Raw genomic sequence first — 22,597 nt, 5'->3', positions numbered from 1 at the left:
GGCACCTCACTTTTGGTGAGGCTGGCTTTAAACTCTCCATTCTCCTGCCTCAGTCTCCCGAGTCACTGGGATTACTTACAGGCATGCAACCCCAGGTCCTGGTTAGACTGAAGACTCTTAAGGATAAAAAGGTGGAAGAAAATCACAATGATCAAATGCAAGCTATGATCCTGGAATGATACTGGACCAGGAAAAAAAAGTTTTTGTTTTACTGATGTTTTGCTATAACAAACATAATTGAGATGGTTGTCAGAATTTGAATGCAATCAGTAGACTATAGAATAGACTGTGTCAATGTTAATTTCTTGTTGTTGATCACTAATATAGATATGGAGGGAGAGTACTTAGTTTTAGGAAATACACATTGATGTATTTAGAGGAGGGATATAAATGACTGTAAATTTTACTCAATAGATTCCAAAGTAATAACTATTTAAGTATATAATCATACATATGCGGTCTATACATCTTTACAGAGAGAATGGTAAACAAAATATAGTAAAACGTTAACAAAGGATCTAAATGCTACATAAGAATTCTTTGAACTATTTGTGAAACTTTTCTGTAGAAATAACTTCAAAGTAAAAAGAACTTAATAGCAGAGTTGGCAGCCATTCCTAAATTGCCTAAGTAAACTCAAACTGGTTTGTTGTTGCTGTTGGTTGCTTGGTTGGTTTTCAAACTGAGGGTTGAATTCAGTAATTTTAAATGAATTTAGTGAGTCCAAACCAGAATTTAATAATAATAATAATAATAATAATAATAATAATAATAATAGAATAGGATAGACCAGCATAACATCCGAACTTTGAACATTTTAGTGTGAGTACTATTTTGCGAAATGTTTCAGTTCTAGAAAGAGAAAATAATGTGCTGAGTTGCACAGCCCCAGAAAAAGTTGCACTGAGGGGAGATTCTGAGCTCAGCCCTCTCGCGTCCGCCCACCTCCAGCCAGGGCCACCCCTCCGCGCCTCTTTCACCCCACCCTCAGGCGCTGCCTTCCGCCCCCGGGCCACCTGCAGGTGAGCGTGCACGAGGTGCCAGACACTATTTAAGGACCCGCCTCCCTGTGCTCACAGCTGTCTGCTGCCCAGCCCTGCCCTCCCGCAGCTGCCAGAGGCTCGCGGGTCCCGGAACGCATCCCGTCGCTGGGGCTGCCGCCGTGGCATGGGCGCCGCGGGCCCGCTCTGGGTTTTCTTGGCTCTCTTCGCGCCAGGGGTCCTCGGTGAGCTGGGAGGGGGAGCACGGAGGTAGGGATGCGTCTGGGACAGGGAAGGCTTCAGTGCCCCTATGCAAAGCATGGAGTCAAAAGCGGGAAGACGGGGAGAGTGACAGACGACTGCCCCACTGGCTTTGGGAACCTTCTCCTCAATCTCCGGGGGTCCTGATTGTCCCCAGTCCCTCTTCTGGGAAGTCAGAACACCCAGAATTGGAGGTTGAGTCACAGAGGGACGCCATTGGATGTACCTGGTGTGGCTGGTGGCAGACGAGATCTTTCCTCCCCGGGGCTCCCAGCCCCTGGGACTAGGCAGGTGCTTCTAGCTCTCTGCCTGCTGGAGGTCTGCGAGCGCCTAAAACCTACCCAGGCTGTGCGCCAAGATCGCAGAGCACACGTGTTTCTGTACACACAACTATGCTCCTGCCCAGGAGCAGTAGCAGAACCTCGGTTCCTTGGGTTCTTTGACCTAAAAAAGAAACACCTCTGTGGTTCTCAGATATTTCTAACTTTGATATGACATTGGTAAACATCTGGAGTCATTTCAAAAAGTTGAGGCATGAATTAAAACTTTAGTTTTCTTCAGTGTTTTTGACCTTCTGTAAGAGTGTAAGCTTTAAGAAAGTCTCATTCAATATCATAACTTTTTTTCTTCCTCCCAGACTGGCTTGATTTTAAAGTATTATAATGTGTTTTGATTAGAGTCTCTTGGCTACTGTGAGTCTTTGTAATTATCTCCCATGGACAATGAATTCTTAGTTTTTTAAGACGTTTACTGTATGAAGATTTCAATAACTGGGTGACTTTTGGCAAGTTATTTGGTGTCCCCCCATCCTCAGTTTCTATATGAGATGAAGTCAGCATTATGCTGCCCTACCATTTCATCTCATTGAGTTTCCTGATGAAAATAAGCAAATCAAGGGTAGATGTCTGTAGTTACTACTAAGTCAGTAATAAGTGCTGCCTGGATCTGTTTTCAAGGAGCCAGCGCTTAAATGGCCACTCCCAGTTTAAGGAGTTTGAGCTATTGAATTTATTAGTTCCATTACATCTATTTGCTTTTTGGACATTGAACTGTCTCCTGGTCCTTAGTTGAATATTCCTTGGATTATTTTCATTGAATATTTCATTGCCTTTATCCCTCTTTCCTTTTCTACCTAGTAAATCCTTTGAACAAATGCACATCCACAACTTTCTCTGACACCTGCATATGGTACAGCACCCAACCTTACTTCTTACCAGCATTCCATTACAGTTTCTAAAATTTCAGAGAAGATTTTAACAGTTGAAAAATAAATTCTTCACCAGCCTAGTTAACTCACTATTCCCTACAGGTACACATTCTGTACCAGAGCAGGATCGTGGTCTGGATCCCTTAACTCCACACACATGGAAAAAAAACAAGATCTGCCTTTCTGTTTACTCTAAAAGCTCACATAGACCTATAACTTGTCTTTCTATCATTCTCATTACAATAGTCTAATCCTAAGCATCTAATTGCCTGTCCAATGCCTTCCTCTCTTATAGATTACTTTGCCTCCTGCCTCTTTAACCTTTTAAATCATGAAAACCAAATTTTGAAAAATATATGTGTATATATATATATATTCATGAATACATATAATATATTATATATATAATATATATATAATGTTTTCATTATTCCACTCCCTTGCTCAAAAGTCTAAATGGATTCCCACTGGCTGTGGAGGAAAAAGCTACTCTGTCAGTCAAGCTCTTTCTGATTGGATGTCACCTCCTTGCTCCCTGTCACATATGTGCTGCTCATCCTCTTGTCTACCTGTCATCCCATTGCTCATGGGTTGGCCACTCCCCCTTCTGACTTTTACTACTACTGTGCATTCTCCTTAGATCATTTCTTGGCTCTTGGCCAGTTTCCTTCACTTAAGAAACTCTTTACAATTATAATGCACCAATAAAAATCAATTTAAAAAAGAAAGTCTTGACGTACCTTTTTAATATGTAGATGCCACCTCCCACTCTGCAGGCCCCCTTCTCCCTCATGGGTTTAGAGTATGTATGACCCAGAAAGCTGAGGCTTAACAAGCAGTTTGGAAGATTCTGAAGCAGAGGTCTATATGGCACACTGCTTTAAGTCAATAGAAAGCAAATTTCCCTCTTAAGATGTTTTCTCACCTTTTCCTTTTGATCCTTCGCATAAATGGATCAAATTTCCTGCACTCTTAGACTTCACTCAGGCCTTCATCCACTGGCAACCTGAGCTCATTCTGTGCTAAGAAAACAAAGTTGTGAAATAGGGAGTCCCTCTTTTCCCCAGCAGCTGAGGTACATAGCTACCCCCATTGGGAATGATTCTGCTCTCCTCTGATTAAGGCTTCCTGTCATCCAGAATAAAATCCCTGCCCCTTGTCCTTGACTAGAAGACATCAGCTCCTCTTGGAAATTCTCCATTTCCCCCTCACTCTCTCTGCTCCAGCCACACTGCCTTCTCCCTCCCTGTCCCTTGGTCACAGGCACTTTGTCAAGCCTTTGCACAGGTGTTCTCTGCTGCAGCACTCTTCCTACCTTTCCATCTCTTCTCCACAGTCAAGGCTCAGTTCACTCTCCCTGTCCTCTGACTCTCACCAGAAGCAGCCCGTGTCCCAGGCTACTCTCTCATCCATAACCCTGTCCTCTTTTCTACAGATCACCGATCACCTTCTGAAAGTTTCTTGTTTATTTACCTGTTCCTTGCTTCTTCCCTCACTGGAAACAAGTTCCACGACAGCACGGTCTTTATTGTTCCTATTACCTGACATAATTTCTGTCATAGCACATGACTAGGGGTTCACACACCTATGACAATGGAAATATTCTTTCCCCTGAAGAAGTTGACTTCTCTTCCTGTGTTCACGGTCACATTCCATTCCCTCTTACCTTTCCAAGCTGTCCTCTCTTGCATCTTCCATTTGTTCCACTCTTGAGACCTCCTTTGTGGGTGGGAGGGGCTTTTCATCACTCAGTGGAACTCCAAGTCTCTGTCCCTCTTCTCATCCTTCTCAGCAAATTTCTCCTTGGCTGCTTGCTCGTTCCTCTTGAGCACCTTCACCCACCCCATCTCTCTCCTCAAGCTACTTTTGGCAAGGTCACTACTAACCTTCATGCTGACAAAACCAAAGGCCATTTTCTATGCTACCTTTCTTAGTCTTTCAGCAAAAACTTACTACTTCCTCCTTCTTGAAACAGTTTTATTCTCATCTTCCAAAACAAGATTCTGCACTGTTTTTTTCCATAGCTGTCTGTTTACTTTCAGTCTCCTTGGCCCTATATCTAAATATTGGAGGGTATTGGGGCCTCGTCTGTCTTTTTCTCTTTTTTTCTGAGAGATCTCATATAGACTCATTGCCTTAAAATTCTTTATAACTGACGTTTATTTATTGCCCGTAGTCCTGACTTCAGTTGCAAATTTCTACATCCAACTGCTTACTTGGTATCTTCATTTGGATGCCTGGTGTGTTAAATATGCCACAGCTGAAATGGAACTGATCCTGCACATACATGCACCCCACAGCATGCTCATGCACATGCGGGCTTGCACATTTGTGTGTACCCACACTCACACACATGATCTGCTCCTTTTCTAGGCTTTCCTATCTAAGTGCATGGTAATTCCATCCATCAGATAGCTCAAGCCAAAAGCCTAGAAGTCATTACTGAATACTCCATTTCCTTAGTCCCACATCTAATCCAACAGCAAGTCTCGCTAATTCTACTTCTAAAATATATTTCAAATCCATCCACTTCTCACTCTGTCTTTAGACCAAGCCTCATTTTTTTCCCTGCTTCTAAAAGTCCAACCAATTTTCCACTCAATTGCCAGAATATTCTTTTAAAAGAGTAAATGAGGTCATGCAACTCTTCTGCGTGAACCTGCCAATGACTTCTATTCAGGATAACATTTAAACATCTGCCTGCGGCCCAAAAAGCCATATGAGATCACTCCTGCTGACCTCACTAACTTACCTGTACTACCCTGCTTTGATACTACATTCCAGCCACATTTGCCTTCTGTGGAGTCCTGTAGCATACAAAATCATTCCTAATATTAGGCCTCTGCTGGAGATGCTTCTACCCAGTGCTTTGGTTGGCTGGCTTCTTCTGATTCTTCAGCCACAACTCAGAGTCTCTCCTCTTTGCAGTCCTCCCTTTACCAACTTGCAACAGATGTTATATGCCACCCTGACCCTTTCTGCTTCAGGTGCATTACATTTCAATATGTTACTCTATTTCTTCACAGCACCATCTTATTTATTTTCTGGTATTTATTTATGATATGTTTCCTTCTATTGGAAAATAAATTCTATGAGAGTGGGAACATCATCTCAAGTTCACTGATGAATTTCCTGCACTTGGGAGCATACCTTAGTTAATATGCATAACAGTCATTCAAAAAATACTCATCAAATGCCAGGAAAACCCAGTATTACTGTATTTGATCATAATTTTCATTCTCAATGATAGTTTCCCTTCCTACCTGCTTTCTGACTAATCTTTCAGATAATTTTGTTATCCTACGTACATATCCTTCATTTCTTCCAAATAGATTTCTAAGTTAAATGTATGCCTCTTCTCCAGAAACCACTTTGCCTAGTTTTTTTAAATTAATTAATTTTACAGTAAAATGCATTTGACGTATAGTACATAAATGGAGCACAACTTCTCATTCCTCTGGCTGTACATGGTTCAGAGTCACTCCACTACTGTAATCATACATGTATATAGGATAATCATGTCTGTCTCTTTCTACTGTCCTTCCCATCCTCACAACCCCACCCCTCTCCTGACACTCCTTTACACAAACCCAAGCTGCTTCATTCTTCCCGATCCACCAGCCCCACTATGGATCAGTATCTGCTTATCAGAGAAAATATCCAAAAAAATTTTTGTGTGTGTGATTGTGCTTTGCCTAGTTTTTAACATGATTTGGGGATAGTGTGTGTGTCAATGTCTTGTCACTGTTTCTTCTTTTAGGTACAGCCGCTATGTACGCTAATCTTCACTCCCTATTGTGAAGAGGGTACAGCAACCCTCAAGAACATTCATATTACTTAATGGTTCATGGACCAACCTTTCTTTTCCTGATTGAAAAGAAACTGATTTCTGGAAGTGTCTTATGACCTGGGATTTTGGCAATTTCATTCTTAAAGAGAATCAATGTGCCCAGAGAGAGTTTCCAAGTCTCCTTATTAAGTATGAGACTTTTCCATTAATCTTCATCCAGAAAGTGTGATTCTTGTCTCCTTTCCTAGTAGAAAGTCATACTACAGTATGCTTTATAGAGCACCCTTTGTTTTTGACATTTCAAGTTCACTCTTAGTCTATATCATTGCTGTTGATGAAATCTTGTGGGTTTAAATTGATTTTTCAGCTTGTGAAAAATGATTTGGTATTATCCTTATGTACATCTGGTAACTAGAGGTTAAACCTCTTGATTAGAATCACAGGTATGAATAGTGACAAGTCATGAAGTGTGTCTTCGTGAGATCAAACCCTCATTTTCCCTATAATTCTTGCTGTTTTGCAAAGTATGCATCTGAAAGCATTTGTAGATATTGATGGAAGAAACTGAAGGAGTTGAGAAAATAAATAGAAGGGGACCTACATTGATATCTGGGTCCCAATGGTGATGGCCATTCTTAGATCCTCTCATAAAAATATGGAGCCACAGAAAGGGTGGGTCTGTCTGCAACTGTGGGAGCTCTATGAATGCCTATGGGTTAACCATATTTATCTTTTGACTTTCATCTGTACTGTCTCAGAATTGTTTGAAAAAATATTTATAAAGTTGATGTTCAAATACATTTCTTTTCTGGGAGGACCTCACAGCTGGATACTTTTTGCCTGAATTACCATCTGATCTGAAATAAGCATTAACTTCTTGTTCTCTGCGTATGAATTTTGGGAGTTAAAACTTGAGCTCTTTCTCATATGTAGGAGAAAGATTTTTCTAAGGATATCCTCAAGTGTATGGTTGTTATGGTTTTTTATTCATCTCCTATGACAGCACATATCTCATGATCATCATCACCACCACCACCACCACCATTATTTTAAATCATGGGGGAAAAAATCTTAATGACTACTTCTTTTTCTTTTTTTAAATATATTTTTAGATATTGACAGACCATTATTTTGCTTATTTATTTATACGTAGTGCTGAGAATCAAACCCAGTGCCTCACACATGCTAGGCAAGTGCTCTACATTGAGCCACAACTCCAGCCCCAACTACTTCCTTTTCTTTAGTACCCAACAAAAAGTATTTATTAAGCACTGTGTAGGGTTATATTACTCTTACCAGATTGATAAAATAATAAAGAATAATAAACACATTTTTTTCTCTAGACCCAAAAGGTTTAATGATTTAAGTAATTATTTCAATTTTTTTAGTTGTAGTTGGACTAAATAATTAATAATGCCTTAATTTTATTTATATATTTTTATGTGGTGCTGAGGATCCAACCCAGCACCTCACACGTGCTAGGCGAGCGCTCTACTGCTGAGCCACAGCCTCAGCCCCTATTTAAATCTTTAAAGTAATTTTAAAGGATCATACATGTGCTTTTACAAAATCTCTGATGTTCTTTAGTTTCCTATGCTACTCCCCAATATTTTATTTGTAAGATTTTTTTACTTATAAGATTTTAGTATTTTTTACTTAGAAAAACTAGGGCTGTATTTTTTGTTTGTTTGTTTTGGGGTGTGTGTGTGTGTGTGTGTGTGTGTGCGCGCGCGCGTTCCAAACTTATCAAAGGGTATACATTAATTATGTCCAGGTTTTTTTCTATCAATTATACCTCAATGAAGCTGGGAAAATATTAGCAACCTCTCCCTATGCAAAAAAAAAAAAACCCTCAAAACATCTGTATCCTGTTTTCCCCAGGCTCTAACCTCACCATGAAACAAATAAACAAACAACAACAAAACCCACTGTTTTTTATTTATAAGGGTGTAAGAAGATGGAACAGCCTCAGGGTGTCTGGACTTTTATGAAAAAAAATCTTTACTCTAATTATTCCTCTGAAATCTATCCTAAAATTTCCTTGAACCTCTGAGCTTATTTCTCCGTATATTCATGCCTAGTACAATGCTATGTGTTCTTTGTTCTAGACAATATTGCATTAGTTTTAGCTTACTTTATGGAGATCAAAGTTGTTAGGATAATGGACAAAAGATAGAAGCAGAGAAGTTCAGCCTCCCGTAGTTTTGATATTCCTGTGGTCTCTGTCTTTAGGTCAGTGTAAGTTCCTGCCAAGGTATCATTTTGCTAAGCCTCATGTTCAGAGTGATCAGTCTGAGTTTGCTGTTGGGACATCTTGGGAATACAGATGTCTCCCTGGGTATACCAAGAAGTCATTCTTTATCACCTGCTTAGAGACCTCCAAGTGGTCAGATGCTCAGCAGTTCTGTAAACGTGAGTAATCCTGTCATGGAGGAATCTTTGGGTCTATCATCACATCTGTATGGAATAGCCTGTTATTTTCCAGACAAAAGACCAGTAAATTAGTATGTCATGTAGTGAAGAGTACTCCTAGAATTTCCATGTTTCCTTTTTTTCCTTAGGGGTATTGATTATGGGGGTTAAGTCACCACCGCAGGCGAAGCCTATTAATCCTATTTTCTCCATGACTAGGTTCTATAATGTCTATACTGTATTAGAGTGACGTTAAAAGTTAGTATGCAAGGAATGTTAGTTTCACCCTTCTTAGCACATTCAATTCGAGAAATTGAATAACTAATAGATATGAAGAACTACACCAGACAATGGGGTTTGGAAGAGACAAAAAAATTAATTCAATAGCTTCTGCCTTTAAGGAATTCCTACACTAGTTGTAAAGACTGATTCTTAAACATATATTATACTGTATCATTTATTTATAGAGGTAAAGTACTATATTATAGAGAAATAAATAGTAACTGATATCTGCAGGAAATAGAGAAATCCAGGACTTTTGGACTAAGGATGTTTTATCATATGCAGAAGCATAGTCAAGCGTGGTGGTGCATGACTGTAATCCCAGTGGCTTGGGAGGCTGAGGCAGGAGAATCTCAAGTTCAAAGCCAACCTCAGCAACTTATTGAGGCCCTAAGCAACTTAGCAAGATCCTGTCTCAAATAAAAAATAAAATGGGCTAGGGATGTAGCTCACTGATTGACTGTGTTACCACAGAAGCAGAGAGATATGGAAGAACATACATTTAGAAGAAAAAAAATTCAGTGAGAGTGGAGAATAGGGTACCCGGTAAAGAATAGTAGTTGGTTAAGTAGATTGGTGTTTAACTATAAAAGATCATGCATTTTTTTCTATAAAATGTTAAGCCATTGCAAGTTTTTAAATGTGTGGGGTGGCCTGGCCATAATTGTACTTTAGAGAATTATGCAGTGATATGATGATATATGAGACCAAGGGAGACCAGAGTTAGAAACTCAATAATACAATGAGAGGCTTCAACAGGATCAAAATAGTCAATTTGGAGAGAAATTTCTGCAACCCAGCAGCTAAAATTTATTGACTAATTGAATGAAGATCAAGGAGTAAAGGGTGAATTACAGAAAGGAAATGATGACCCTGAGGGTTTCTTAATCTAGATTAGGCAGATGATGCCATCAACTGGTGCATTTTGATGCCATTCAAAAGGGGAATTGAAGATTATAAGTTATAATTGACCACAAAGTTTGCATCCATGCTCATAAATAGAGATCATCTATGTTAAACAAATAGTGCTCCAGAATGGACTGATCCTTTGAGAGTTAACACATTTTGCCAATGTCTATTTTTTTAAGTTGTAGTTGGACACAATACCTTTATTTTATTTATTTACTTTTATGTGGTGCTGAGGATTGAACCCAGTGCCTTGCACCTGCTAGGTGAGAGCTCTACCGCTGAGCCACAACCCCAGCTCCTTGTCAATGTCAATTTTTTAAAATAAATATAAGTAGGCTCATCAGCAGATTCAGTCAGGTTGGTATTTAATATAGAACGCAACATGTCTTCTGAATCCCAACCCCAAGTCCTGTTTTTTTTTTAATTTTGTTTTCCCTTGTAGGTAAATTATGTAAGAGTCCTAGAGAACTCCTCCATGGCTCTGTGCTTATCCCTGAGGGTATCGAGTTTGGGTCAACAATCACATATTCTTGTAATAAAGGGTGAGTTGGCAGGATACATGGATACTAGTAGTTCAAACCAGAATCCATCAGTCTTCTAAAATAGACCAGAGTCATTGTGTCCTCCCCTTCAAAGTTCATAAGCAAAAAGGAGTCATCTTGACCTGCTCCAGAGACAGGTCTTCAGGATCACCCAATAGGGGATCCCTAGACAGAAAGAGATTGGGGCTACACTTTTTTTAACCTTAAAACTCCAATGCTATAGACTTGAAGGTCCAATTTAATCTGGTTTTAGATTCTTGAATTTTTTTTATAAATCCTTAGTGTACTGCCACTCCCTGTCATACATGATATTCTTTTTTTCCTTTTTTTTTACATTCTTTCAGTAAAGAAAGAACTAGTTTTCTAAAATATAATGGTAGTTGGGAGATGATCACTCATCTCTTGTCTTTAGATATCGACTCATTGGTGGCTCATTTGCAAAATGTATTGTCTTGGACAATACTGTAATCTGGGATAAGGACATGCCTTTTTGTGAATGTGAGTACAACAATCTCTTTATGGCATCCTATATAATTTCTCAATCCTCTTTTAGGGGGAAACTGTGCAGCTCCACATCAAAATGAGTACTCAGGAGGGTTACACTTGGTTTAGGTAGTTCTGAGTACAGAGTGTGATCCATCCTCCTTTGTGGCTCTTACTCCCAACACACTTTCCTTTGATTACTATCTTTTGGTAATATTATTTTATAGTGAATGATTTCTTAGATATAAAATATATCATAAGATTACACATTGACCAACTTTACTCCATGCAAAAGTAGGTCATCCTGAGTGCCTTCTGTAACAGTTTATCTGTACTCTGAAGTAGGGACTAGGGACAAACTCATAGCTTTTTGAGTTTTCATCAACCTGTTCCATGTATCTTCCTGCCTGGCTACTTCCTATTTAGAATCATCTTTAAGATCAGGACGCAGAATTGCAACAACAGGGATAAATGGTAGGCTGAGTTGAAGTTTGGTTTATAAGAATGAAAACAAAATTCTTAGGAAGTATAACATCTAAATGCCTTCTCTCTTTTCTGACCTACCTCCTTAAAAGCTATTCCTTGTGAGTCACCCCCAACCATCTCCAATGGGGACTTCTATAGGACCAGTGAAGATACCTTTTACTATGGCATCGTGGTAACTTATCATTGCAATGTTGGACCGCTTGGGGAAAAGCTGTTTGACCTCGTGGGTGAGAAGTCAATATATTGCACCAGTCAAGACAATCAAGTTGGTGTCTGGAGCAGCCCACCCCCTCAATGTATTCCTCAAGTCAAATGCCCATTTCCAGAAATTGAAAATGGAATTGTGGAATCCGGATTTAAACGTTCGTTTTTCTTAAATGATACAGTGATGTTTAAGTGTAAACCTGGCTTTACCATGAAAGGCAACAACATGGTGTGGTGCCAACCAAACAGCAAGTGGAATCCTCCACTGCCAACATGCTTCAGGGGTAAGTTGGGATGAAATTCTGGGTATCTGGAAATAAAATTAGTGCCTTGGCAGGATAGATACATGGGACGTACAGGAAGAGTAGGAAAAGCAAACCATATGTTACTGGGATTCTTTTAAAAAATTTGGAAGTAATATCTAAATGTTAAAGGGGTAGAAAATTTTATTATTATATTCTGGGACATTACTAGATCTGCATTAATATAGGGAATATTATAAGACACTTTAAAAAAAACTCTCAGAATGGATTAAAGACTTAAAATGCAAGACATGAAACTACTGGAAGAAAACACAAATGAAATGCTTCAAGACATTGGAATTGGCGAGGATTTTTTGAGTAAGACCCCAAAAGCACTGACACTAAAAATCTGTACATCAAAAAAAAAATGACCAACAAAGTGAAGAGGCAACATACAGAATGGAAGAAAATATTTGTAAACTACATATCTGGCAAGGGGTTAATAACCAGACTACACAAGGAACTCAAACAACTCAAAAGCAAAAATTTTTAAATAATTAAATTTAAAAATGGACAATAGACATAGTCATTTCGGGAAAAGAAGACATATGAATATGAATAGCTAATATATGAAAAAAATTCTTAACATTACTAATGATCAGAAAAAATGCAATATGACATCATCTTATTCCAGTTAGAATGGCCATTATCAAAAAGAAAAAATGTAGCATGTGCTGATGAAGATATAGATAAAAGGGAATGCTTACATAGGGTGATATAAATGTAAAATTTGTACAGTCATTATGGAAAACAGTAATGGAGTTTCCTCAAAATATTAAAAATAGAAATACTATATGAAGCCAGCAATCCCACTCCTGGGTCTGTATATATTTAAAGGAAATGAAATCAGTGTGTTGAAGAGACCCTGCAATTCCATATTTACTGAAGCATTATTCATAATAACCATGAAGTGGAAACAATGTAAGTATCTATCAGCTGAAGATGCATAAAGAAAATGTAGTGCACAAACACAATGGAAGGCTATTCAGGAATAAAATGAGAAGAAAACCTATCATTTATGGAAACCTGGATGGAACTGGAGATCATTATGTTAAGTGAAATAATCCAAGGCACAGAGAGGCAAATACCACATGATCTTACTCATGCATGGAATCTAAAAAAGTTGATCTCATAAAAGTTGATTATAGGATAGTGGCTACCAGAGCCTAGGATGAATGGGGGGGCGGGGGAAGCTGAGGAGACATTGACCAATAAATACTAAGTGATAAGAGAAACAAATTCTAGTGTTCTGTTGCACAGTAGGATGATTCTATGTAATAATGATATACAGTACATTTTTTTAAAAAGATAAAAGAAACAATCTTGAAAAAATTCACCACAAAAAATGAAAAATATTTTAGAATATTGCTATATTTACCATGACTTGAATATTACACAACATATCCATGTACCTGAACATCACATGGTATCTTATGTATTGGTACAATGTTATTCCAATTAAAAATAAAATAAATAATAACAAAACAAATAAACTGGGTGCAGTGGTACATACCTATAATCCCAACGGCTTGGGAGGCTGAGGCAGAAAGATTGTGAGTTCAAAGCCAGCCTCAGCAACGTAGCAAGGCCCTAAGTAACTCAGTGAGACCCCATTTCTAAATAAAATATAAAATAAGGCTGGGAATGTGTCTCAGAGGTGGAATTTGAGTGCTCCTGAGTTCAATCCCTGTACCCGCCCCCCCCCCCCAAATATATTATATATGTAAATATATTATATATAGAGAGAGTCACAAAGTCAATAGAGATTATATCTATCTATCTATCTACCTATCTATATATATTTAGATTTCTTTAAATGAGGATAAAATGAGCTCTCAATCCTATTGGCCATGTCAATTGGGGAAATTAGGTGAGATCAGAATTTCATTCAAAATATCATGGACATGATACATTTTCATACCGAAAAATGTAACCTTTATGAAAGAAGGCTAATGGTCTGATTGGGTCTGTTCTCCCATTCTCCCTTCTCCCCTACTCTTATTGCAAAGGATCTAACTTTCTAAAAACCTGGCAGCATTAGGAACTCCTTTCACAAAGTTCAGAAAGCTCATCAGTCTTGTTTTGGGAGCAGAAAAGAAGAGACAGATTTGGTATTGAAAATGTGTTCCTGAAGTATGGTTCCCTTGGTTCCACTATTAGTGAAAGAGTATCTTGGGTGCTGTAGTAGAATGAAATGAAAAACAATGAGTGAGTGTGATGTTTCCTGCCAAGGATCAAGATAGAAAAAAACAGGTAGCTGCCTAGGTCTTCATGTCCAAAAAGAGCAGTAGAGTCATCCCTCTCCTCCTCTCTCCAAGTGGGTGTCTGCCTTCCCAGGAGAGTTGATAGAGAATCTCCATCCCATTCCTACCAACCACAGTCTTGCTATAAAGTTGTAAAGAAGAAGGTTCTTATTTCAGAAATAAAAGACCGTCTGGTCTTGTTCTTTTCTCAGGGTGTCTACCACCTCCACATGTCCACCATGGTAATTATAACAAAAGGGATAAGGAGCTCTTTACAATTGGACAGGAAGTGTCCTACAGCTGTGACCCTGGCTACACTCTCATTGGATCTAACCTTGTGCAGTGTACATCCTTGGGAACTTGGAGCCATGCAGCCCCCACATGTGAAGGTGCCTTAAAGCTCTGATGCATCTAAAGGAAACTGAGCTGTTTCCTGACTGCATGTACCAGCCTTGTCTCTTTTTCCCTAGTGAAATCATGTGATGCCATTCCAAACCAACTTCTCAATGGCCTCGTGGTTCCTCCTCCTAACCTCCAGCTTGGGGCAGAGGTTTCCTTTGTTTGTGACGCAGGGTGAGTGTGAGGTGATAGGGCCTGAATTGACACCTATCCAGAGCTGAGAAGTGCAACATGTGAGCTCTAAAAATGGTTCATTTTTTTTTTCTCACTTTGATTCTTTTTCCTCTCCTTTTCTTTATACTTCACGACTGAGAACTCTGTGAGTAACCAAACGCTTTTCATTTTCTCCAAGTGTATGAATTGGGTATGGTCAGTCAAGGCTGGAAATTATCCATTCATTATTTGAAAAAGAAGAGTTTTGGTTCAAAAGTTAAAGGTCTTGTTATAAAGAATTAATACATAATCTGGGTTCAGTCAAAGAGACGCCTCAGGGTGAACCTGTGTAACAAGGTCTTTGATATTTTCTTCTTTAGGATCTGAGGCCTTTATCTTCACGATGGTCAAGAAACTCTTGACCTTTGGATGCCAAAGAGGAGAGGGAGAGAATTCAGGAAAAGAATATGATTCTTAGGCTTTGTTTTCTCTCTGTTGTTACCTAGTCTGGATCCATCGTATGACTGAGTGGACTTACAAGTAACCTTGGACTTTTTCCTTACCAGAAATGCTTTAAAATATAGATTCTATCCATACTTGAAAGAAGTGATTAATTCCATGCAACAGAGAATTGGTTTCTTTTAGTGATGATTTGCTACCCCTTATTGTTTAAGGTTTCGATTAAATGGCAAATCTTCTAGTCAGTGTGTCCAAGAAGGAATGACAGTAATCTGGAGTAATAAGTTTCCTGTCTGTGAACGTGAGTAGAAAACAAGAATCATCAAATATGGATCTTGCCTCTTGATGTTGTTTGTGTTTACATACGTTTGCCAACTATAACATCTTATCCATGTGTGTGCTTTGAATGAAGACATCTGTATTTATGTATCTATATCCATACAGGCATATATAAATAGATATGTAGATGCCCACTTTTCTCTCTGTTTTAGCATGTAGAACCAGAAGGGTTAAATTTACTCAGTTGACTGCATGTTGTATTGTGGATTCTAGACATACAGTTACCTGGACCAAAACCAAGCATAGAAGGATGTGCTAACAGTTAAACTGTGTCTTCCTGTGCAAGTTCCTCTACTGAAGGGCTCCTCTTGGAGCCAGGGAAATTAACTAAAAAGGGTGGAGTTTGGTAGTTTTCTCTTTGTTCTGAGGCTTACCCAGGAGAGGTGTGCATATTAACAACTAATACCATTCATGCCCATGAGGACACACAAATAAAGGATATGAAGTGATTATTCAAAGATTCTGTTCACTTCCTGTGACTTTCTCAAAGGAATCTAGCTTTGAGGAATGGCAGCTGACCTGTGGTCAAGTTGTAGTATCTGTAGTGGTAGGACCAAACGTGATCATGCCACCTGTAACCCCAGGTATGCGGTGCATTTGAAATAGGCTCTGGGTGATTATTCTGTTCTAGGTATTGAACTTGCCCCTTTCCCATATTTTTGTCTCACTGGATTCTCATCACACTCCATGAAGTAACTTGAATTATACTATTGATAAAGAAACTGAGGCTGAGAGAAGATACAACTTGCCTAAGGTCATACAGCTATTGAATGACAGTGGAGATTTGAAATCAGGTCTACTGAGCATGAATGTCATTAGTCTAAGATGCCTCCTCATACGTAATTATCATGTCATTAATATAGTATTCTCATGTGCTATTTGTTTATTGCTTCTTATTAAAATTGTTTAGCTAGAACTATTGTACAAATTCAGTTTCACTGTTATTGTTTGGTTAAAATGGTTTATATTGATTTGTTAGCTGAGGATTGAGAAACAGGTAAGAATTTAGGAGCTTGGGAATCAATGAGGACTGTAAGTAAGACATAAATCATACAAATACCTAAGCCAGTTTCTGAAAAGTGGCATTTGAATCTTTCGTTTAAGTTTGAATATTTTAGTGTCACCTTCAGTGTGCCAACATAATTCCTTTTCTATTTTTCAGGAATTTCTTGTGACCCTCCTCCTCCTATAAAAAATGGTCGGAACAGTGCTTACTCACAACCTATACCTCTTGGTACCGCAATAAGATACACTTGTGGGGCTAAGTATCGTCTCATCGGAGAAAAAGTTATTTTGTGTACAAGTAAAGACCAAGTGAATGGAGTCTGGGATAAACCTGTTCCTGTATGTGAATATTTCCAAAAAGATTCTTCTTGCTCTGAGCCCACCGTACCAGGGGGATACAGAAATAGAGAAGCTAGACCGCCATACAAACATGGTGATTCTGTGACATTTACCTGTAAAGCCAACTTCACCATGAAAGGAAACAAAACTGTTTGGTGCCAAGCAAATAAAAAGTGGGGCCCAACGCCACTACCGACCTGTGAGAGTGGTGAGTGAGAAAGAAAAACCTAGTTGAGGGGCTGGGATCTCCCATCTCTGTGCAAACCACACTTTGTCTCTTCCTGAAGGGAGGAAAAAGATGGATTTCAGGATGACAGGGGTGGAGGGAGGAAGCAAGGGAAAATTTGAAAATTGAGGTTTCCGTCTTTTTTCTTCATCGTGGAGGAATTTGACTGTCAATTTAAAGAACATGACTTGAGCAAAGGAGTTTGAAGTATTAGGGGAAAATGTCATTGATCCTTCTTAATAACTGAGTGGAAAGAAAGTCTCCTAAAGATGGGAGGCCAGAGTTTACTAGAGCTATGGGATTTGAGTGGTTTTAAACTATGTATTTGGGTTACTACTAAAGTAATAAGAAATGTGGGATCTAATAGAAAAAAATTCACCCAGTGGATGTAAAATCCATTGAGGAAGGCTGTACTATAATCTGGCGCAAGTGACATTCTGTCTTCTGTGCTTGGTAAGCACATTCTGAAGTGACACCTGGTATCTCTTCAAGTTATCTCCTGAGACGACATCACTCTTCGAATCAAAAGACTTTGAAAACTGGACTACTTTCAATTCTTCATTTTCTTCTCATCCGGTTTGGTTTATATTCCAAATGCTCTCCAAATCAAATTTCAATTCTCCAATTACAAGGATTGACAATATTTGAAAATGTTATAGCATCACAACTGGATATTTATTTTCTTAATAAGGAACAATATTGATAAATTCTAAATGGATTAAAGGGCTGAGAAACTATTCAATCATTAACAATATAATTCCATCTACCAATAGATTGATCTATAAATAGATAGGTATCTAAATGTGAGGATAGTCTCAGAGGAGGAAATTTTTAAGATAGTCACAAAATTGAATGACTATGGGAAATAGTAACTAAGTTTTTGTAAAACTTTAGGTAGATGTACGTATACTGACATATATAGACACATTTGTATGATATAGACATACTCTATTATTAAGTACAGGAAGCATACGATAATATGTATGGAGTATGCCCACAATATATTAGTGTATATATGTATCACATGTTGGATACCAGTAAGCTATATGACTAATACCTGGCAGAATTACCCTGCAAATAATAAAGTACTACTTTTGGAGCAGAGAACACACTTAAGGACAGGATGAAAATATGGGTAAAAGTGGATACTTTTAGCAACTGAAATTTTTCTCAAGGCAAAATCAATTCATATAGTGTAATTAAAGATGAAAATTAATGCAAGAGTCAGGGCATAAAGTGGATACAATTAAACCACACTTGAAGTTGAAAATTAGTGATAGCTGGTTGCTATAAATTACATGCCATTTATTTGAATCTATGTCCTAAAGTCAGAAGACAGATTGTGAAGCCCATTTCATCTGATGGCTTTTTTTCCTAATATGTGTGTGTGTGTGTGTGTGTGTGTGTGTGTGTGTGTGTGTGAAGATATCCCTCTGCAGTGTCCAACACTTCCTGAGATCCACGATGGACATCACACAGGGCAAAATGTGAGCCAGTTTGCCCCAGGATTTTCTGTGACTTACAGTTGTAAACGTGGCTACTTGCTTAATGGAGAAAAGATCATTAGGTGTCTATCTTCGGGAGAATGGAGTGCTGCCCCTCCCACATGCAAAGGTACCCTATATTTGCAGTCTGTTTCAAGGAATTGGGCTGTGCTGTGATTTGCCACCGTTTCTTATATGTGGCTTGTATTTTTAGAGGCACGGTGTGACACTCCGGCGCAGCTTCGCAATGGGCGGGTAGAGGTACCTCAAAGTCTTCTGGCTGGAGTGACTGCGAAATTCTCCTGTAACGAAGGGTGAGTATCAGGAGGCTCTTTGAGATTTAATTTATTTGGATGACCCATGCATGGTGGAAACTGAAACTTGCAGAAGAATATCTGGAAGGATCTATGGCTATCCTGAGTGAGGTTGTAAGAGAGAGAGAGCTGGTTTAAAAAAAAAAAAGAGTAGGTGCACACAAATGGAATGAATTTTTCTTGTATTTTGAGTGAGAGGCTGACGTTCTTCAGCACAAACTGCCTGACAGCTCTGAATGACCACCCTCTGTCTCCAGGTACAGATTACAAGGCCAACCTTCTAGTCAGTGTGTAATTGCTGGAAATAAAGCTATTTGGACCAAGAAGCCGGTATGTGAAGGTATGTAAGAACCGTAGGGCATATGTAGAGCACCATGGTGGTTTGACAGGATGCTGCAGTCTCAGCTTTACAAAAAGCTTCTGGTTCATTCACTAGCATACAGACTCTTATACAGCAAAGGATGCCTTGAAATCCTAAGCAGCAGGGTCTTCATTGAAGCAGCCTTCAATTGTCTCTTTATTCTCAGCCTCCCTCAAGTCAAATGGGCTTCCTAGGCTTTTCCTTCTCTGAAAGCTACATAGACTTGTGAAATCATTAAAAAAAACATTGGATAGTTGGTAACAGGAACCAAAGGATCAGCTGAGTCAATATACTCAAACATGAAGATTTAAAGTCATACTTTTAAATTATATGGTATTCGCTGTCTTGATGGGGTTATTACAGATATCACTGTCCTTGAACCTAGGAGGTGGGAGTAGTTTCAAGCAGCACCTGAGGCATTGTCGCTTGCAGTACACCTGTGATTTTTCATCTCTCTCTAATTTCTGTAGAAATTCTTTGCCCACCACCTTCTCCTATTCTCAATGGAAGACACACAGGCAGCTCTTCAAGGAAATTTTCATATGGAAGCAGAGTCACTTACACTTGTGACCCAGACCCGGAGAAAGGAGTGAAGTTCATCCTTATTGGGGAGAACACTATCCGTTGTACCATGGATAGTCAGAAGTCGGGGACCTGGAGCGGCCCTGCACCACGCTGTGAACTTTCTACTCCTGCGGTTCGTTGTCCACATCCCCAGATCCTGAGAGGCCAAATGTCATCTGTGCCGAAAGATCAATATTCCTATAATGACACTGTGGTATTTGCCTGTGAGCCCAGCTTCACCTTGAAGGGCAGTGGGAAAATACGATGTAATGCCCAAGGCACGTGGGAGCCATCAGTGCCCGTTTGTGAAAAGGGTGAGTGTTCTGCACTGATGTATCGTCTCGAAAAGGTCGAGGAAGGATTGTGGGCTTTCAACAGGACCTTTTCCACTTACTTCCTGTACTCTTGGTCAAACTAAATATAGAGTGGGCAGAAATTCTATGGGAGACTTTCTTAACACTCCCCACCCCACCATGGTTTCGTTTTGTGGAAATATGCTTGGGGGAAAAGTATTAGGGATCATTGAGTTGTCCATTTCTTTCTTTATAAAAAAAGATGGAAGTAAAACACTTGTTTGTCTTAACAATGTTTCTTAAAAGGGAAGTCATCAAAGCCCTCACCCAGGGATATATCAGAATCTCCCATAAAAGCATCCAAGATGGTTCCTTAAGAAGGAAGAAACAGGAGAGGAGTTAGACCAAGCAGGAACGATCTAAAATTACCCTAAACTGGGTTGCAAGATACCCTCTGTGCCACATAGCTGCTGCGAGAGTGCAATTGTAGCATTAAGGTCAATTTTTTTTTTTTTTTTGCTCAGTTTCTGTTGTTATCTTAAAGCAATTGTTTTGTGTTTTCCTTTGCTTTAGAATGCCAGCCGCCTCCTACAATCCTCAATGGGCAAAGAGAAGATAGACGCCTGGTCCACTTTGACCCTGGGACCTCCATAAAATATAGCTGTAATCCCGGCTATGTGCTGGTGGGAGAAGAATACTTACACTGCACCTCGGAAGGAAAGTGGACACCCACTACCCCTCAGTGCAAAGGTATCAAGCCTCCAATGCAGATGTTTTACTGTTTTTAAGATTACCTTGTGCTGATGTCTCACCCTCATCTACTTTCCTAGTGGCGGAGTGTAAACCGATAGGACGGCAACTCTTTCAAAAACCTCAGCATCTGTTTATTAGACCAGCTGTTTACTCTTCTTGCGGTGAAGGGTGAGTGAAGGCTCTGACTTCGTAGTGCATACTACTATGTAAGAGTAGTTCATGTTCCTGCAGAGTTGATCACGCTATTTGTCCTTGCATAGAAACTATGCAATGGATAGATGGTACTGACCCTAGCTACATTTTTGTTCCTGTTGCTTCTATCACTTCTTGTTCTGAAAGGAACAAATCTGCCTTAAAGCCAATAGTTCTCACTTAGCTTAGTGGTCAGCAGATGGCCAAATGATGTGACTCTTTATCTCTAGGTACCGGTTAAGTGAGAGTGCTTATCAACTGTGTGAAGGTACAGTTCCTTGGTATATGGAGATTCGTCTTTGTAAAGGTGAGTGGCAAAAAATGACAGAGAATCTGAAGTGATGTGCCACCTATGTGTTTCTTGGGAGATTGCGGTTTCAGATCATGCCGTGGGGATTAGTGCATTAGATTCCATTCTGTCAATTCTGTCAATGGTTACAGTGGCATAGCTTTGTCATGTCTTTCTGTTGTCACCGTTGCCTACTTCAATCACCTAAACTGAATGCATTCAGCTGCTGATTCTCTTTTGTGATTTAGGATTATAAGAATAACGAGAGTGATGACCGTGTGAACCTCCATCTTTAACATGGGGTAACTGTAGTTTAGTGAAGAGATCAGGAGATGGGTGTCAGATCTGAAGTCAGATTCTGTTCCCACTGCTTAATCTCTGTATGACCTTGGGCAATTTATGTAGCTTCTCTAAAGCTCTAGTCTGTCATCTGTAAAACTGGCATCAAACTATAGACTTCAGAATTATTGGAATTAAATGATACTAACCCTATTTTCTGGATGGGAAAACTGCTAGTCACAAAATAGGCACTCAACCAACAATAGATACTCTTAGCCAACTGTATTATTGTATCACCTCAGCACGAAGCACTCAAAAAAGCATAATTCTATCACCTGTACCTTTTGTCCTCCCATCGGCTATGTTCAAAGAATTCTTCCTTTAATTAGCAAGTGACTACTGAGTCTTTCTGCCTCATAATTTGATATCGATCGGTATGTTCACTTTCAATAAAGATTTTCTTTCCTGTGAAACTGCTTAAGTTTTATATCTATAATGAACTTCAAAATAACACCATGAAAATTCATCCATAGCCTCCGGGAAATGACAGCGTCACAACCTGCTTTGCTAATATTCTTTGGTGTCTGAGAGAGACTTCTACAGTATCTTTTCATCTCTCTAGAAATCACCTGCCCACCACCCCCTGTTATCTACAATGGGACACACACAGGGAGTTCCTCCAAAGACGTTCCATATGGAACCATGATCACTTATACGTGTAACCCTGGGCCGGAGAAAGGAGTCCAATTCAACCTCATTGGGGAGCGCACCATCCGGTGTACAAGCACTGATGGAGAGAGAGGCACCTGGAGTGGCCCCGCTCCTCTCTGTAAACTTTCCCTCCCTGCTGTCCAGTGCTCAGAAGTCTTCATTGAAAATGGATTCAAGACATCCATAAAGCCAGCCCCATATTTCTACAATGACACTGTGACCTTCAAGTGTAATAATGGATATACTTTGAAGGGTAGTGGTCAGATTCGTTGCAAAGACAATGATATCTGGGATCCTGAAAAACCAGTTTGTGAAAAAGGTAAAAACCCAATGGGG

The 22,597-nt window shown here is 39.3% G+C and overlaps 1 protein-coding gene across 1 annotated transcript in view; it reads left to right on the top strand.

The window, feature by feature from the left end:
- Positions 1-1,167: 1,167 nt before the first annotated feature.
- Positions 1,168-22,597, top strand: part of CR2 (complement C3d receptor 2) — a gene marked incomplete at both ends in the record, with an annotated part of 39,280 nt that continues 17,850 nt past the window's right edge. The window contains 10 exons of the mRNA XM_081297102.1: positions 1,168-1,225; positions 16,614-17,003; positions 18,447-18,635; positions 18,720-18,819; positions 19,077-19,159; positions 19,651-20,058; positions 20,611-20,787; positions 20,868-20,958; positions 21,213-21,289; positions 22,173-22,580. Of these exons, the coding sequence (XP_081153228.1) occupies positions 1,168-1,225; positions 16,614-17,003; positions 18,447-18,635; positions 18,720-18,819; positions 19,077-19,159; positions 19,651-20,058; positions 20,611-20,787; positions 20,868-20,958; positions 21,213-21,289; positions 22,173-22,580 (1,981 nt within the window). The remainder of the gene's footprint in view (positions 1,226-16,613; positions 17,004-18,446; positions 18,636-18,719; positions 18,820-19,076; positions 19,160-19,650; positions 20,059-20,610; positions 20,788-20,867; positions 20,959-21,212; positions 21,290-22,172; positions 22,581-22,597) is intronic.

This window comes from Spermophilus citellus (assembly GCF_964194105.1).
Source record: "Spermophilus citellus genome assembly, chromosome: 6".
NCBI classification, from domain to species: Eukaryota; Metazoa; Chordata; class Mammalia; order Rodentia; family Sciuridae; genus Spermophilus; species Spermophilus citellus.
Note: the sequence above shows the minus strand (reverse complement) of the source record. Positions and strands in the feature narration are given on the sequence as shown.